A 16,148-nucleotide genomic window follows, 5' to 3' on the forward strand; every position below is an offset into this window, starting at 1 on the left:
TCAAACATATGGTAACATGTGGTGTCTCTGATTGCAGTATATGATCGTAAGTCTGTTTTGAAGCCACTATGAAGCAAATTTGATATGCATGATGTATTTTACATTTGCAACCTAACAACGTAGGCATGAAGCTTAATATTGAGTAGGTAAAGAGTGTCAACCAGACGGTATTCGCGTGCTAGGGATCTACGATCATAGCGATTTCTCCTGGGTATTAGTCACCAAGGGTTTCCAGGATATTTTTATGAAGCTTGACGTATAAAGCAAGAACAAGCCTACAGAAAAGAGGAAAGAAGGGAGGAAAAGGAACTGCACGACAAGGGCTAACAAAGTATTACATCGTTTGCGATGAATGTTGTTCAATACTAGTAAATATACTCATTATCCTGTCGAAGTTACTTGACGTTCGTTTTCGACTGTTGTGATGCGCCTCTCAAGCCTCAACGCCGCTATGGTCTGATCATCACACCATATTGACAATCAAGTCACCTGTAAGCCATTCCCCACCACTGCTAAGCTCGGTAGACCTTTTTAGCAAACAGTGCGATATACACCATTCGACGATGGGTTCTGCGCCTTGTGCTTGTGCTCCTTCTTCAGTCCCTTGTTAGCATGCTGCTTCTCGATGCTAGGGCTGGCGCCAGGCTGGAACGCTGCAAGGTCAACCGAATCCGTCTTCATCAGCATCTCCGTAACGCCACAGATGTCAGTGACTAATCTGTCGATCATGTCGAGCGACAAACTCTCTCTGACAACGACTCGAAGGATTTCAGTCTTCTCTTCGCTGGGTGGCAGTGGGTAATCTGCACCTGAAGTTAGCCACGGTAAACATAGTAGATCGGGGTTAAACTCACTGGGGATGATGTATTGCTTGGCCCGAAGCAAGTTGCTGATCGCTTCTTGTTTGACGTGGGGGAAGTCGTCGTGGAACTCGTCTGTAAGAGTGAAGGCAACAACGGGTAGACCGGCATTGTAGTCTGCGCTTGTCTCGCCTTCGTCGTACTGCTTCTTGCCCTTCTCGAACTTGAAGTCGCCTTTCTTGCGATGAATGTCGCTGACGCAACGGTACCAGCCCTGTAATGTGATGTCAGTAAGTCTCCCTCATGCTACCTAACAATCTGGTAACCTACCGTATGTTCGAGCGCCCTGCTCAGCAGCCGTGCGTTGGCCAACATATTTTCCATAATGGTACGGTATCCCGAGAATCCCAGATGAATCAAGTTGTAGTATTGTGCGATGATCTGAGCTCCAGGACGTGAGAAGTTCAAAGTGTACGACTCCTCCGTTCCACCCAAGTAGTGAAGCTCAAAGATCAGGTGCTTGGGCAGATAGCTCTCGTCTCGCCAGATGATCCATCCGACACCAGCATACACGAGACCAAACTTATGTCCACTGGTGTTGATGGATTTGACTCGCGGTAGTTCGAAGTTCCACTTCTTGCCAGCCTTCGCATGGGTAAAGGGGGCGATGAAGCCACCGGATGCAGCATCCACATGGATGGGAATGTCGTTACCAGTCTCCTTCTCGAAAGCGTCAAGGATGTCGGAGATCTCCTCCACAGGCTCGTAGTGTCCAGTATATGTTGAACCGAGGATGACAAACACACCGATAGTGTTCTCATCAATGTTCTCTTTCACCAATTTTGGATCCAGACGGTAGGACGAGTCTTCGCTTACAGGAAGGATGCGAGATTCCACCTCGAAGTACCTCGCGAACTTCTCCAGAGCGACTTGTGCGTTTGCACCCATAATGATGTTTGGGTTTGAAGTGTCCTTGCCCTCTGCCCTTCTCTTCTCTTGCCACCGACGCTTCATGGCGAGCCCACCAAGATGAATCGCCTCACTAGAACCAGTAGTCGCTGATCCGATGGCCTTCTCACCCTTCTGTGCGCCCCACATGTTAGCAATGATGGATACACATCGTGCGTGCATGTCCATCATTGCCGGGTACTCGTCAGCATCAGACATGTTCTTGGACAAGTTCTCAATCATGAGCTGCTCCGCTTCCTTCTCCATGTAGGTACCAACGAATGAGGCCAAGTTCAAGCTGGGTCGGCCATCTAGATCAAGCTCATCCTTGAGCAGCTGGTGAACAACGTCGGCAGGAGCACCATCGTGCGGGATTTTGAATTTTGACAACTCGGTGCCAGCGGCATAGCGACTCGAGTAGGGTGTGATATGAGAAGTCGCTCGGTTCGCGGACTTGTGACCTCCGGCTTTGTGTATGGGATGGTCTTTTAGTGTCTCAAGGAGCTCATCCGTGTCTACGTGTCTTGCGAGTCCGGCCATTTTTTTGATGAATGTTTAAGGGATGCGATTATATTAGTATGATTTGAGTTGATATAAGGTTTTCATGTGTCAGGCAGTGCTTTTAACTCTTATACAAGTGTTTAATGGCACACGTAAACAACGTACATACGCATGACGACACATTACGTCCGTTGTCGCTCACACACCACGTCGGCAATGCAGCCAAAATGGAATGCGCAGCCCAAGCAGAACCCGCATTGAAAAGCTTGACATTTGCTTGGTAAAAAGCTTGTTTCCGGCAGTGAATGGATCTCATACGAGGCATCACAGCCAATAAAGGACTAATTTCCAAGGTCCGCTACAGGAGTTGGCTCTGGGCTTCAACCGCGGAACCGGCAAACAAAGAGACCAAACACGCGTCGTGCTATGGTACTGGTCAATCTAGCCTCGTACCTTGCAGCGAAGGCAAAGTAGGAAAATAACGCATAGTGACGAATCTTGTATAAGCCGGAAGTAAGTAGCCTTCATGCACATTAATGGGTCAATGACGGAATACTAGGCCATCGCACGGTCCGTCGTTTCGCCGACGGCGCGCCGTCACGTGATGGTCATTCCAGCTCCAAGCATCCCATGTTCTCTGGAAGGCTTTGGGTCTCAGCGGCATCGCGTGTAACATCCGTTAGACTATCCCAACGACCTGATATCGGATCACAGACTTACCCGGTTGGAGGTTACAAAACCCCCAGAGTTTCGGGTGGTGAGATGATTTAGTGATCATGACGTAGTCACGTCATCGCCATCACATCTGTCGTGGAACGCGGGGAAGATTGACTGACGCGTCCTTGACAGCCTGTATTATACGGTACGCAGCCTCGGTGCCTTAACGGTATGTTGAGAGTATACCTTCAAGCTAAGTGCTTGTATCTGCAAAGCAATTTAGCTTGAGTATTCACTACCTGCTTCTCTTCGTTTTAACAAGTCCAATTGTGGTTGTTTGAGTTCGTCCGCCTTGTAGTCCGAGACCCAGTAAGCGGGTCACAACCGAGAGCTCCGCCCCAATAACGTCGCCACGCAGTGGTGTTGTAATCGACTCGTCTTACTCTTTAGCTTCGTTGCCTAGCTACTTCTTCCTTGTGTTCCGCTACCATTCTTGCTCGTTCCCCCATTCCCTATCAATCACTAGGTCAACATGCGGTTCTCACGCATTGTACCAGTCTTGCCTCTGGCGACTGCATTTGTCATTACCGAACCGGAAGTCTTCTCGAACATTGAGAAGTCTGGAAAGCAGCTTGTTGATAACGCCCATACTGTTATCGACAACGCTCAAAACATCCTTGACGATGCTTTCAGCAAGGTCAAGGATGGCGCCAAGGATGTTTACAGCAAGATTCACCATGCTGGCTGCGACGTTGAGTCGTGGTTAGAGGGCTCTCAATTTGACGACAGCGTCATTGACTTCGAGAACCCCGATCATCCTCCTCACCACGGACCGCCACACCATGGCGGACCTCACCACCCTCCACACGACCAAAAGCCGAACCGTACAGTCTACGAGCTCATCAACGAAAGCAAATACACCACAAAGCTTGCAAAGTGGATCAATGAGTTCGACGATGTTGTGCAGCTGCTCAACAGCACCAAGGCCAACTACACCGTCTTTGCCCCAACGGACGAGGCTTTTGAGAAGATTCCCGAGCATCACCATAAGCCCTCCAAGGAAATCTTGAAGGACATCCTGCTGTACCACGTCACCGATGACTTGTACCCTGCTGGCCGCGTACTCCACACATACACCATCCCAACTCTGTACACACCAAGCAAGAACTTGGGACATCAGCAGCGCCTCACTGTTCGCGTCACACTCAAGGGCCCCGCGATCAACTTCTACAGCCGCCTTGTAGCAGTCAACATCTTCGGTACCAACGGTGTCGTCCACGGCGTCGACTCAATCCTCGTACCACCCCCCAACGTTGCCTCAATCATCGACTTGCTCCCTGGCGAGTTCAGCACTCTTGAGCTCGGTCTCGGAAAGACTGGTCTCTTCGACAAGATCAACAGCACCGAATACGAGCACAACGGTGGCACATTCTTCGCTCCCTCCAACTTTGCGTTCCAGAAGCTTGGTGGGCGTGCCAACGCCTTCTTGTTCTCAAAGTATGGTGAGAAGTACCTCAAGGCTCTTCTAGAGTACCACATGGTCGTTGACCAGACACTGTACTCTGACGCCTTCTACGATGGACGCAAGGACGACAAGGAGACTGTTGAGGAGCGCCCGGGAGGCTACCACTACGACCTCCCCACTGTCCTTTGCCACAAGAACCTCGCTGTTGACGTCGGCCGCTACGGACCTTTCGTTGAGATTAGGATCAACGGCTTCTCGCGCGTTACCATTCACGATGGTGTAGCTAGCGACGGAGTTATCCAGGTCGTCTCTAACGTCTTGATCCCACCCAAGACTTCAGGTGGCGAGCAGGTCTTCTGGAAGGGCGAGGAGCTTGATGTAGAGGACCTCAAGGAGCGTCTCCAGCCTCTGGTTGAAAACATGGAGTTGTAAAGCAACGGCTTCAGATGAGCACTAAACTTGTTATATTCTTCAAACGCGACGATCTTTACGACATATTCCTTGTATAATAACCTTGCCTTCAAGCAACGCAGGTGCTTCACACTAGAACGTGTATAACTTAGATAGCAAATCAATGAACAAACCCAGATGTGATATGTATGGTGGTGCCTCAAATGATGATATTCATTAGATGTTCATATATTGTAAGATCCAAAGCCAAAGTGTGTTTAAACTGAGCACAAATGGAAACTAGAGAACCAATGGTAGCAGAAATCGTTCCCGATGACCATGTTCTACGAGAAGTCCTCGCCTCCCTCTTCAATCGTGTTCTTGACCCGCAACAGAAGTGTAGTCTTCCACTTATCAAGCTTGGTGAGCTGGTCGAATTGGAACAGCTGTCACATATTAGTACAATGTACGCTTGGGTTATGAGCCAAAAAGAACATACCTTATCAGCAAACATCTCCTGATCACCATCCTGCACCGCAGCCGCCAAGTCAACAAGTAGTGCGTGCTCCCTCTGTTGCTGGAAGCTTGGATCCAGCTCCCTGTACCTATCAAGCGCGGTGTTGACGCCGACCTGGTCGCCTGTGCATAGCTGGCAGATACCAGCCTTGAGTAGGTACTCTTTAACGGACCAGCGCATGAGGTTGTTAGAAATAGAAGTCCTGGCGACCTTCTCGTAAAGTTCGATGGCCTTGTAGTAGTCTTTGCCTTCTAGAGCGACGAGGTCGGCAGTCTTGAGCCAAAGCTTGTTGGCGAGTGCTTCAGCGTTGTCGCTCTCATACCAGCCAGCCGCTTCTTCGTATGCTGCTGCGGCTCGGGTGTTGTCACCAAGCTCGACTTCGTAGAGCTCAGCAAGGTTCTGCTTGTGAGTGGCTGCACGACGGAAGTTGCCCTTGCTGCAGTAATGCGCAATAGCCTTGTCTAAACACCGTGCAGCTGCCTCTGGGTCATCTTTGCGGTAAGCCTCTGATGTCGCATTAGTTGCAGTCAATTTCAACAAAAGAATGAAGCATACTGAAGGCGTCTGTAAGCGTGTTTGCTTCATCATCGGGCTCATTCAGGTTCTGGCGTTGTACCAATGCTGCCTTCTCGAAAGCCTCTCCTGCCTCCTTGCCTAAAGTTTGTTAATTCTCAAGATCGGATTGTTTATCAACATGCATCTGCCCATACCCATCTTTTGCATCCGGAATGCATTTGCTGCAGCGATAAACTGATCTGCGGCTGCCTCGTCTATCACGTGCGTCAGTCTAAATGCGCATATGTGCGACTTTTCATATCGTACATTTCTCCTGCTTCCCACCGAAGAAGCTGAAGCCACCAGATGCCTTCTGTAACGACGTTTCTGCCTATTGTGTCACTCGATATCAGTTATCTGCTTTGTGGCTGAGTCTTGGAAGGCCCCACCTGTCGCAGCAGCGCTCGTGGATCGCCGGCCATGTTTGCTGAGTTTCTGAGAGTTGAGGTTGTTTGTGGGAGAGAGTGGATGGACGGGAGATGTGACTGTGTAGGCAGACGTTATATTGAAACTTTGGTCGAGACAGGTGGCTGCACTTGCTGTCTCAATGAGCGATGACGACCCACGTTGGTCCATGCGAGAGGGCTGTGACCTGGGCGGTGGCTTTACCGAATCCGCACTAGTGTTTACAACCTGCCTCGAGCTTTACGACCTTACATCCACAGAAGCGTCGCTCAGGTCTCGCGATAGAACTAAGAGACTGCACTGATGTTGCTGTACTGAAGGACATAGCATATAAAACAAAGATCTCGAACCGTCTGAACAATCGACCTACCCCGCCTTAGGCATCCACAGACAATCATGGCCACACGTCGCGCGTTTGCGTCCTCGAAGTTTCGCAAGCCTTTACAATACCTGCAAACACGCTCATATACGCCTTCACCTCTGCGATCATATAAGAACCCCAAAGAGGGAGAGTTTCCACGAACCGCCGGAGGCATTCATCCCGACGAGCTTGAACAGCTTCTAGCAGAGCCCACATGGTCCGTCGAGTCTCTGCTACCACCAAAGACACGCGCTCCCGACGCTCCTCAGATCACCTCCCAGCAACTTCACCACCTACTTCGCCTATCAGCCCTCCCGCCGCCAGAAACACCCGAACAAGAGAAGAAGATGCTAGACACTCTGGCAGCACAATTACACTTTGTGGGCAAGATACAGGAGGTGGACACGACGGGTGTAAAACCTCTTCGAGCAATACGTGATGAGACGATGGCTGCAGAAGAGGAGCAAAAAATCACGTTGGAGACACTCAAGGATGCCCTGGGCAAAGAAAAGGTCATAGGACAGCATCACAAGCGGTTACAACGAGACGCTACACCTGTAAATGCTAAAGATGTTGAGGACTGGGATGTGCTGGGCTCAGCTGAGCGGAAATCTGGCAAATACTTCGTCGTGGAGAGCGAGCGGCCGCAGGAATAAATCGGTCATTCTACGATTTTGCACACGTGCAGGACAGGAACAACCAGTGTGCAGGTACGCTTGTCATTGCTACGAATGATATACCGCTGCGAATGGAATACAGACCTTGGCTTTGGAAAAGGAAATCAGATACCGAACTCCCCAGGAGCCGTAAGAGATATGTTCAGAAAAGTAAGGACGGGCTATCAACGGGACATGAAGACGAGCTGCAAGAAGTACCGGTACTCGTTCGCGGCATTCATCCCTTCGTCAGTAAACGCGGATCAACTCCAAAGACCAAGGACAAATTCAAGCGGAAAACCACAACACCAATCCTGACACGCCACTGCAGCGGGAAGGAGAAAGCAGGAATCATCTGACTTGAGATCACGTTGACCAGAGATCGACCTCCATGTTACATTCTGTGCAACGCTTGACAACATGCAATGCCACACCACAATCACAGAAGGGCGCCTCATCCAGATCAGAGAGGTCAGGTGTAGACAACCTATCTATCCTCGGCGTAGGAGGAGGTGTGGGGCCCGTCGAGGTGTGCAAAGTTGCTTTCGTCTCTAGAGGCAGGCTTTGGCTCGACTTTGCCGAGCTGTGCAGGATAACCGGCTTTGATCTGACTTTGGACGAATGCTTGGCGAGGGTCACGTGTATTGGGCTGGGTTCTGCGGCCCTCTTTCGAAGTGTGGGGTGAGCTTGTGAGGAGACTTCTTCAAAGCCACTTCGTGGATTCAAATGTCTGTTTTCCTCGGGGTACAAGACGAAGTCGGTATATGCTTGGACTGATGGTTCGACCTTGCGGACCGCCCAAGGGTGACGACGAGATTCTGCGATCTGAACATGACTCCCGTCGTAGTACGTTGTCTGACGGTACTCATGCATCTCTTGCTTTTTCAATGGAAGGGCTGATGCCTGGCGAAACGACTGCATTGATGGCGACGACGGCATGGTGACAGCGTGGACCAGCCAGTAGCATGGAAATTGGGGCAAAGAGTTGGAAGTGGTCTTCAGATGACTTGTCAACACCCCAGAGTCGATCCGAAGACGAAGAAGGGATGTGGTGTAATGGTTACGTGGAAAGGATAGTGGGGGAAGAAGGATGGAAGGAGGGAAGGTGCGGGAGGTGGGCGGTGCGAGTATATACAGTGCGGGACCAGCTCGCCAAGCCCTCTCCCGCCTAACACCCCAGGGCTCCTACTCTCACCACCACGCCCCTCATACGCTCTATTCCTCTGTGCTAATCGAATCCGAGGCTTGCTATCTGTGTGTGAAGTCTGGATTTGCTCGAAAAGGCAGGAATTTGCACAACTTTTATGGTCCTAGTGCACTTTTGCACATTTCCAGATTAGGTTGCGAGTGTGTCTCTTCGTCCAAGTCGCTATGAGCATCCAACACGGATGTGAGGGGCTTGCAAATTTGCGAGGCCAATGAGAAGGCTGTACATATTCGATGCATCGGATTTTGGAGATGCTTGCATGTTGACCTTGTCGTCACTGGCCGCTCCTTTCGAGCCGGAGCACATTTGAATGAAAAGCCGTCTTCGACATCTCACATAGTATCATCTGGACCCCTTCAACACTATTTGACTCCAGCTCTAGCATTTCTATATCATTTTCAGCACCTCAATTGGGCGTTGTGATGTGGTTGCTCGTAGGTTGCAGGGCGTGTGCCAAGGGATGACCGAAATGTCTACCATCCAAGTCACGTTCCAAGGGCTCGTCTAATCTAACCCCTTCAAAGCCATGTATCTACCTCTGCCCTTGATGTTGCGTATCAGTGTAATTGCTTCCTATAAATATCCCCGAGCAGATACCCACTGACTAGGACTCGGACACTGCGCACCAAGAAGGTCCAGTCCACGTGACTTCTTATCAGAGCAAATGGCAAACTTCAATCGCCCTTCATCGTACGCTCTTACATGAGCATCACGATTCTTTCTGCCCAAGTGTCCTGTTTTGTGCCCCCAACAACTACTCTCTGTCTCTCTCTAGAGCACAATACCAAGTAAAAGGCATATCAGCCATCACACACAATGAACTTGAGGATAATAAAGAGTGAAAGTTCACATTCTTATGTAACCCTCTCAACGAGCAAGCTACGTTCTCCAATTGGACTGTTTCTTGGCTGCACTTTCCTCAGGTAGCGGGGGTTGAGAAGCTTGTCGTTTTAACGTTGCATCCCATCACAGTAACCTACCTACCTACCTACCCACCTATCTCTCAGACATCTCATCTCATCCTTTCCCAACCCATTCGCGAAAACCAAATCTTTTCTGTGCCTTGTTATGAGAAAAAGGAGGCAACAGTCAAATGCGAAGAATGTGTGATGTAGCACCGATGTTGGCATGTGCTCGGTGCTTTACGTATACCTGAGTTAGTAGTCGTCTTGTTCATCCAGCCTGGCAAACACAAGAAATCGCAAAGGGATTCTACAGGCGATGGGAAGGATGATAGCGAATACTTCTAGACCACACCGTCAAGTCTGAATAACAAGAGTAGGTGATACCTATTTCATTAGGCAACAAGAGTATGCCCGTCCATGCAATCTATACTTCCACCCTTTGGATAGTTTAAAAATACAAACCCCAATACTTCTGTTCGCACCCCTTCTCTTAACCGGTATTTCCGAACAATCAATCTGGAGAAGGAAAAAGAAGAAAACGCAAAACGCCACTGGGTCGAGATAGCAACTCTCTATGTCCCAGTTCCCATGCCATGGTATTATAAAACCCCGTTGTCCTGACTTGCCAAGTTAAAAACGCCGTCCCAATGCATGGTTTTATACATCCATCCCATCCACCTCATCTGAACGCGTCCTTGTACCGTTGCGTGGCCACCTACTCCGGCGACGCAGCACTCGCAGGCTCTACACTAGCACTCGCGCGACTCCTGTCTTTGCCGCCCAAGCTGAGTTTGATTTTCTTCTTCTTGGGTGAATCACCACCTACGTCGTCAGCCTCACGATCGCGCTTTCCCTCGCCTCGCTCACTACTCTCGCTGTGTTTTCGATCGCCAAGATCGGGTCTATTGCTGCTACCCGTTTTTAGCTTGACCTTCAATGTGCCACTGTTACTATTGTTGTTATTGCTGTTTCCGTTTGACGATTTATCGCGATCGGCTTTCTTGATGTAGGAGCTTTTCTTCTTCATTTTGCGGCGCTCGGGGGTATCGTTGTCGAGATCGTCGGCGTCGGCGTCATCGGCGGCTAATCGCTTCACAGGCGAGATACCCTTGGACTTGCTGCTGGTTTTTGGATTCGAAGACGCGTCGGGGGCGGGCGTGCCCATGCGGCTTCCCAGTGGAGTGTTGCCGAGGCCTGAACCTGTGCCGCCGTTTTGTCCGGTAAGTTTCGCCATGGCGTTGCGTGAGCTCTGGCGTCCGCTGATGCCGAGACACTTTTCCAGGTGTTGGGCGAAGCGTGTTATGAGTAAGCTGCGCTTGCAGTTTGGACATGTGTGCCACGGTATGTATGAGGCTGGTTTGCCGCCGGTGTTTAGCTTGATTTCCTTGGTGTCGCCGCCTGCCATGTCTGTGTCTTGTGAGCCGGGTGTGCCTACACTCTCCTTCTCGGCGTTCTTCTGCTGCTGCTTGATGAGCTCGCGTTCCTTCTTGCTCTTGGCCATGTCGGTTGGGAACGGGTTGCCGTAGACGTCGTGGCCGGATCGCTGGACGAAAGGATATAGCATGCAGTACTCTTTGGTCAGGTCGGGGTTCTGCATGCCCTTGCCCATGATTGGATGCATCAGCCGGGGCAGCTTGCAGTGGGGACATATTATCTCCGGGGTTGTCTTGAGGGGATTGCCCTTGAGGAAGACGCGCCCGTTCTCGTACTTGGCTGCCGTCGTCTCAGCGATGGGTATCGACGTGGCGCCCGTGGTGTTTTGCTTCTGCGACTGCGGCTCGAGGTTTGCCAGGGCGATGGATTCGGCCTGGGTGGCAGCCGACTGCATGCGGAGCAGCTTCTCGGATCGATGACATGATAGGGCGGTCGTGAAGACGATGTTGCTCAGCAAATCGTCGAGGATATTGGTAGTCTGCGACACGTTTCTTAGCAAGGCGCATCATTCAGAGGGATGTAGCCGAGGAGGCGGTTCGCGGAGGACAGGCCCTACCAATTCTTGAAGCACATCTGACGGCAGTTCCACGGCAGAGTCGACGCCCTCGCCCTGGTCGTCTGCCGGCCGGTCCTCAGACATGTCGTTCACTGGTGACCGTCGGCCAAGTTGTTCAGGGCGTGGAGAAAGGTTGCTGAGACGTTAGCGTCAATTACGGGAGATATCGATGGCATCCATGCATCCCTGCTCCGGGACCGATTTAGCGCATGCAGCCAAAACTACCTACCCCACACAACGAGAACAGCGTGTTCGCCCAAGAGTCTGCTGTGGAGCTCAAACGTCTCCATCGATGCATGCGACTGCAACACGCAATGGGTATCAATTCATATTATCGGTCTATCCACGTCTAGACTATCTCCCATCTTGCCAGTCTGCCCATGGTGCTTCCCGCCTGTCTCACTATGCACACGCGATCCGCTCTTGGTACGCCTTGCTCAGACAACAGGCTGACTACTTTGTGCACCGCTAGATTCGCAACTGCTGTCGGCATGCCTTCTGCAAGATTGTAGTTGCCTGTTGTGACGAAACCGATTAGATCCGCCTCGTCGGGGACAAGAGGGTAATCCTCCTTGTCAGCGTTCGGTGGGCCGTTGTCTAGGAGACTCCTTGCAAGATCCCTGCGCTGGATATGGTCTGGCTTCTCAACGACACCTCGACTCTGTTGCTTCGTCGATATACGCTTTGTCCCGGGTTGTGGTATCAGAGACAGCCATTTGCTTCGAAGTTGTGGGTCTGTAGGCAGTCGGTAAATGCGGGCGCAGTCTGTAGGTGTACCTTGCTGTAGCATCGTGACCTTGACAGTGAACACATCTGAGGATAGCGAAGAGTCGCTCGACGAAGCGTTGCCGAATTCAGTCAAGTCAACTGCAGCCCTGAAGGAGAGCTGTCTGGCAGGAGTCCGAGGCTCTTTCAACCCGTCTTGTGATGTATCCATCTTTCCATTTGATCTCGGAAGTAAGCACTCCCAGCCGCAAGACCAAGGGTCCCCAATTTCACCCTTCCTACCATTACCAAGATCAATGGTCGACCACTCAATCCTCTTACCCTTCGGACGCTTAGTCCACTCATGCTTCCTCACCTCACGCTCACGCAATTCCCAACCCCAGCCAGCATCTGTACCAGGATGATCATACGGAAAGTGTGGCTTCGAGCGCTCAAAATCGACCTGACGTCTCTCTTTCAAGCCGCCAAATCTTGGGTTGCCGCCTGTTGAGACCGGGTAGCGCATAATCTGTCGCCATACGGACGTGACGCATTTCCAAGGAAGGAGAACAGTCCAGGACTTGCTGTCTCGCGATACAAACACGAGTGTCGGAATACGTGGATCGGTTGGGCGTGCCTGTGGGTCTTCGCCTAACGTGCATACGCTCTTCCGACGATTTATGGATTTTTGAGATGGCATAGTTCGCTGCGCGGCTAGTCGGCTGCTGGTATCGAAGATTGAGGCTGGTGTTGGAGCATTGTCGAGCGGCCAGGTTGCAAGGGTTTCCGTCAAGGCGGTCAACGACTGTTGGTCGTATGCTACGGGCGAAGTGCGAGGGGGATCGCGAAGTCGGGGATCTGATATGTCAAAGGACAACAGCGCACCGTTTGGTAACGATGCAACGTCTGTCACAGAAGCCAAGGCAGACCAAAGAGACTGTGGAGTATCAGATCCTGCATCTGGGGAAGACACTGGAGCGAGAATCGAGCAAAGGGCTTCTGCAGCGGCCGGGCCCGTGATTTCGATGGAACCAATATCGAAGCGGAGATCTCGAACGGTGACAGCCGGCTTCTGCACTTTGGCAGTCCTAACAACTTCATTCCAGAGTTGCAAGAAAGCACTCGGATGCACACGAACGAAAGCTTTCGTCTTGTTACTACCTGCATACGGGGCACACCAGATGACAGTCACTTGAGCAATGTTCCTCAGTGGCTTCGCTTCTCTTTCGTAAATCCAGCCTTCCCAGGCTCTGGTGCCATTTCTCCACTTCTTAGCCCTGCCCCTGTTCTGCCACGGGTCCTCTGCACCGTCTGTAGCGAAGTGTAGAGCCTTCAATAGCCCTGTTATACTGGCCTCGGGGCCCTCAAGGCTGAGAGTTGATATGTAGCTCATATCCCATGCGACGGCCCCTCGCTGGGTTGCGGCTCTGTGTGTCAGACGGTATGCCTTGGCTGCTGGTTGTAGTGGAATCGCGAATCGCCAGAGAGGCTCCTTTGGGTCTGTCATCTTTGCGCGCTTTGTATGCCATAGATGTGTGGGTAACCATGTCTTGTCTCGTTGCCGTCTACGGAATCGCGATGGAGGGGTAGCGGGCGTGGCTAGAGCGGAAAACTTGCGCTTCGGCTTCGGTGGTGAGCGATTCGTGACCCCCTTCGGCGCATCCTCGATTGTTGCATCCCCGTCATGGTCTTTCTCACCAGCTGCTTTCTTTACCCTCTGCTGGGACTTCTGTCTACTTTTCTCCCTCCCCTCCTTCCTCAGATGCTTTTTCTTCCCTTTTCCAACACCACTCCCACTCGTACCTCTTGCAATTGGTGTGTTGTCTTCCTTGGCTTCCTGTCGCGCCCTGATCCGCAATCTTTTAGGCACGCGATGCGGATTGTGACTCGCCGTCCTCCTCCTCAACTCCCTCGGCACATCTTGAAAGGCACGTCGCGAGAGTCCCTTCTTCGCCGCCTGCATGGCACCCTCGAGTGATTTGATCTCATTCTCGTGCGACTTGAGGAAGTTCTTGACGTTGATCTCGCCATTGGGGTACGCGTTACTAGTTGGTATGGCGGGGATGACATGCTGCGGTCTTTGTTGGAATCGGGTGCGTTTGACAGGATTGCCGGGACCAGTGTTGCCTGAGGTTTGCTTCCTCTTTCTCGAACTATCGGCCATTGTGGTGGAGCATGCGTTGCTATGTCGCTATATTCAAGCTATTCGAGCTCACTGGGCCAACGGCTACGGCGACTGAATCTTTTGCCGAGACGTCCCCACACCAACGGGCTTAGCGCGGAGTCATTCGTCACGGTAGCACGTGTCTGGCCGAAGCACTGACAGCCTACCAACGCTGCCTTGGACCCTTCGGTATTGGTCCAAACGTGCCAGGCCAGCAACTGCATTCTGTTTCATCCGCCAGGCCCCTAGCTCATCTTTTGATTAATTACTCCATTCACAACATCTTCATTTCGCCAGTTCGGCCTGCGGGCTCCACCTTTTTGAGCTCCCCTGTGATTGCATCGCCCCCCCTGCATCGTGCGCAGCCATCATGCTGCCCTGTCCATGTGCTCCTGGACTGGCCCTGATCATTCAATGTTTTCCCACACCTTGTCTCTACACAACAACAGCATCTTTTTCTTGAACACACACAACGCATAGCATTCTGAACTCGATATCAACCTCTATTGTTACTGTACTGCACGCACACCTCTATTCTTAGTACATGATGATCTCCACATACACAACCATGTCTCCTCCCTCTTATTCTTCCGAGCAAATGTGCAAGATGAACTTCAGTCCACTGCGATCACCCTCACCAAGAAAACGTTTCAACGGTCACGAGCGAAACCAGTCTGAAGCCATCCAACGCCCACGCCCCATTAGCGTAGCAAGCAACTCAGTCATGGTACAGCACGCAAAACGGGCCTCAATATACGTCTCAGACGCTTCCATCTTACTCCAACAACGCACACCCATGGCCTCACCAGTCTCACCAGCAGACTCCGGCATGGCCTCACCAACCAGCGAGTCCTCCGAAGTTACCGACCACTACGCCATCCTCGAACTCACACCCATGGCCACCACGGACGAGATCAGAGCTGCATACCGCCGTCTACGTTCCGTTTACTTCGCCAACGATGCAAAGAAGTACCGAGCACTCCAAGCAGGTTTCGACTGTCTAATGGACCCGGAAGCTCGCCAAGCCTACGACGCAACTTACCAGCCAGCGCCATCTTCGCTCTCGAGTATCAGCGAAATCTTGGACCAGGGAAAGCACTGGCGCAAAGATAGCGCTCACGGTGACGATCCAGCAGTTATCCTGGAAGAAGAAGAGGAGGAGAAGGAAGAAGACCTACGGACTGACGACCCTAACTGGGGTCTTAAACGGTTTCAACCTGCTCACGAATCACTGCTGGGGTCTGAGCCGTATCTTTCCTATGTCCCTGTACCTACACGTTCGCTGCCTACGTGTGGATCGCCAAAGTATGTCGGACAGTTTGCAGTGAACGCGTGGCCCAATTAGACACACCTGTCTATATCCAGATCTAACACACTCGACATGATAACTCGGGTTCCTTATGATGTTTTCTAGCAGAGCAGGTCTTGCGTTTAGCGATTTTGCCTTGCTGCGTCTTGGGCGGTTATTTGTTCATTTGCCAACTTAGCGTTGTTTATCAAGCGGCGATTCACCCCCCATCTTGTCTGATACAAAGTCCCAACTTTACTGTAAATTGGTTACACTCACTATACTCGAATATCGAGCAACATTTGAATGATAATGTATGACACTTACACAATGACACTTGCTAAATTATGATCGTGCCTGTGCCCAATGTTCGTGTATGATATTACAACGAGGAGATGACAACTTGAGCACATACATCTCATGGCCTTGTGAGTGACATTGAGCACTGGGCAAACTCCAAGCATTAATCCTAGTTGTCACGCAAACAATCCTGACATCACGAGGCTGCTGTGCAAAAGAGTGGCAACTAGATGAACCAGAGTCGCATTGCTGATATCGATCGCTATGATACAGGGCTCTAAGTTGCGAATGCCGCTCTGATCCAATTGTCTCCTGCTCTAAGAAATTGTCGCAT

The 16,148-nt window shown here is 51.3% G+C and overlaps 7 protein-coding genes across 7 annotated transcripts; 3 read left to right on the forward strand and 4 right to left on the reverse strand.

Moving 5' to 3' along the window:
• Positions 1–531: 531 nt before the first annotated feature.
• On the reverse strand, positions 532–2,288 carry ALTATR162_LOCUS3714 (uncharacterized protein; the record flags this gene model as incomplete). Its single annotated transcript, XM_043311322.1, has 3 exons — positions 532–803; positions 855–1,074; positions 1,131–2,288. 3 exons carry the CDS (start codon positions 2,286–2,288, stop codon positions 532–534), a joined length of 1,650 nt encoding a protein of 549 aa, XP_043167257.1.
• Positions 2,289–3,438: 1,150 nt separating this feature from the next.
• ALTATR162_LOCUS3715 (uncharacterized protein) lies at positions 3,439–4,803 on the forward strand (the record flags this gene model as incomplete). Its single annotated transcript, XM_043311323.1, has 1 exon — positions 3,439–4,803. The coding sequence occupies one exon, from the start codon at positions 3,439–3,441 to the stop codon at positions 4,801–4,803; it is 1,365 nt and encodes a 454-aa protein (XP_043167258.1).
• Positions 4,804–5,105: 302 nt separating this feature from the next.
• ALTATR162_LOCUS3716 (uncharacterized protein) lies at positions 5,106–6,255 on the reverse strand (the record flags this gene model as incomplete). The annotated part of the gene is made up of 6 exons (XM_043311324.1): positions 5,106–5,207; positions 5,261–5,784; positions 5,834–5,932; positions 5,989–6,048; positions 6,101–6,164; positions 6,223–6,255. The coding sequence occupies 6 exons, from the start codon at positions 6,253–6,255 to the stop codon at positions 5,106–5,108; spliced, it is 882 nt and encodes a 293-aa protein (XP_043167259.1).
• A 379-nt stretch (positions 6,256–6,634) lies between these two features.
• On the forward strand, positions 6,635–7,255 carry ALTATR162_LOCUS3717 (uncharacterized protein; the record flags this gene model as incomplete). The annotated part of the gene is made up of 1 exon (XM_043311325.1): positions 6,635–7,255. One exon carries the CDS (start codon positions 6,635–6,637, stop codon positions 7,253–7,255), a length of 621 nt encoding a protein of 206 aa, XP_043167260.1.
• Positions 7,256–10,082: 2,827 nt separating this feature from the next.
• Positions 10,083–11,441, reverse strand: ALTATR162_LOCUS3718 (uncharacterized protein; the record flags this gene model as incomplete). Its single annotated transcript, XM_043311326.1, has 2 exons — positions 10,083–11,279; positions 11,358–11,441. The coding sequence occupies 2 exons, from the start codon at positions 11,439–11,441 to the stop codon at positions 10,083–10,085; spliced, it is 1,281 nt and encodes a 426-aa protein (XP_043167261.1).
• A 265-nt stretch (positions 11,442–11,706) lies between these two features.
• ALTATR162_LOCUS3719 (uncharacterized protein) lies at positions 11,707–14,226 on the reverse strand (the record flags this gene model as incomplete). The annotated part of the gene is made up of 1 exon (XM_043311327.1): positions 11,707–14,226. The coding sequence occupies one exon, from the start codon at positions 14,224–14,226 to the stop codon at positions 11,707–11,709; it is 2,520 nt and encodes an 839-aa protein (XP_043167262.1).
• Positions 14,227–14,773: 547 nt separating this feature from the next.
• On the forward strand, positions 14,774–15,571 carry ALTATR162_LOCUS3720 (uncharacterized protein; the record flags this gene model as incomplete). The annotated part of the gene is made up of 1 exon (XM_043311328.1): positions 14,774–15,571. One exon carries the CDS (start codon positions 14,774–14,776, stop codon positions 15,569–15,571), a length of 798 nt encoding a protein of 265 aa, XP_043167263.1.
• Positions 15,572–16,148: the final 577 nt, after the last annotated feature.

This window comes from Alternaria atra, assembly GCF_907166805.1.
Source record: "Alternaria atra isolate CS162 genome assembly, contig: 23, whole genome shotgun sequence".
Taxonomy (NCBI): domain Eukaryota; kingdom Fungi; phylum Ascomycota; class Dothideomycetes; order Pleosporales; family Pleosporaceae; genus Alternaria; species Alternaria atra.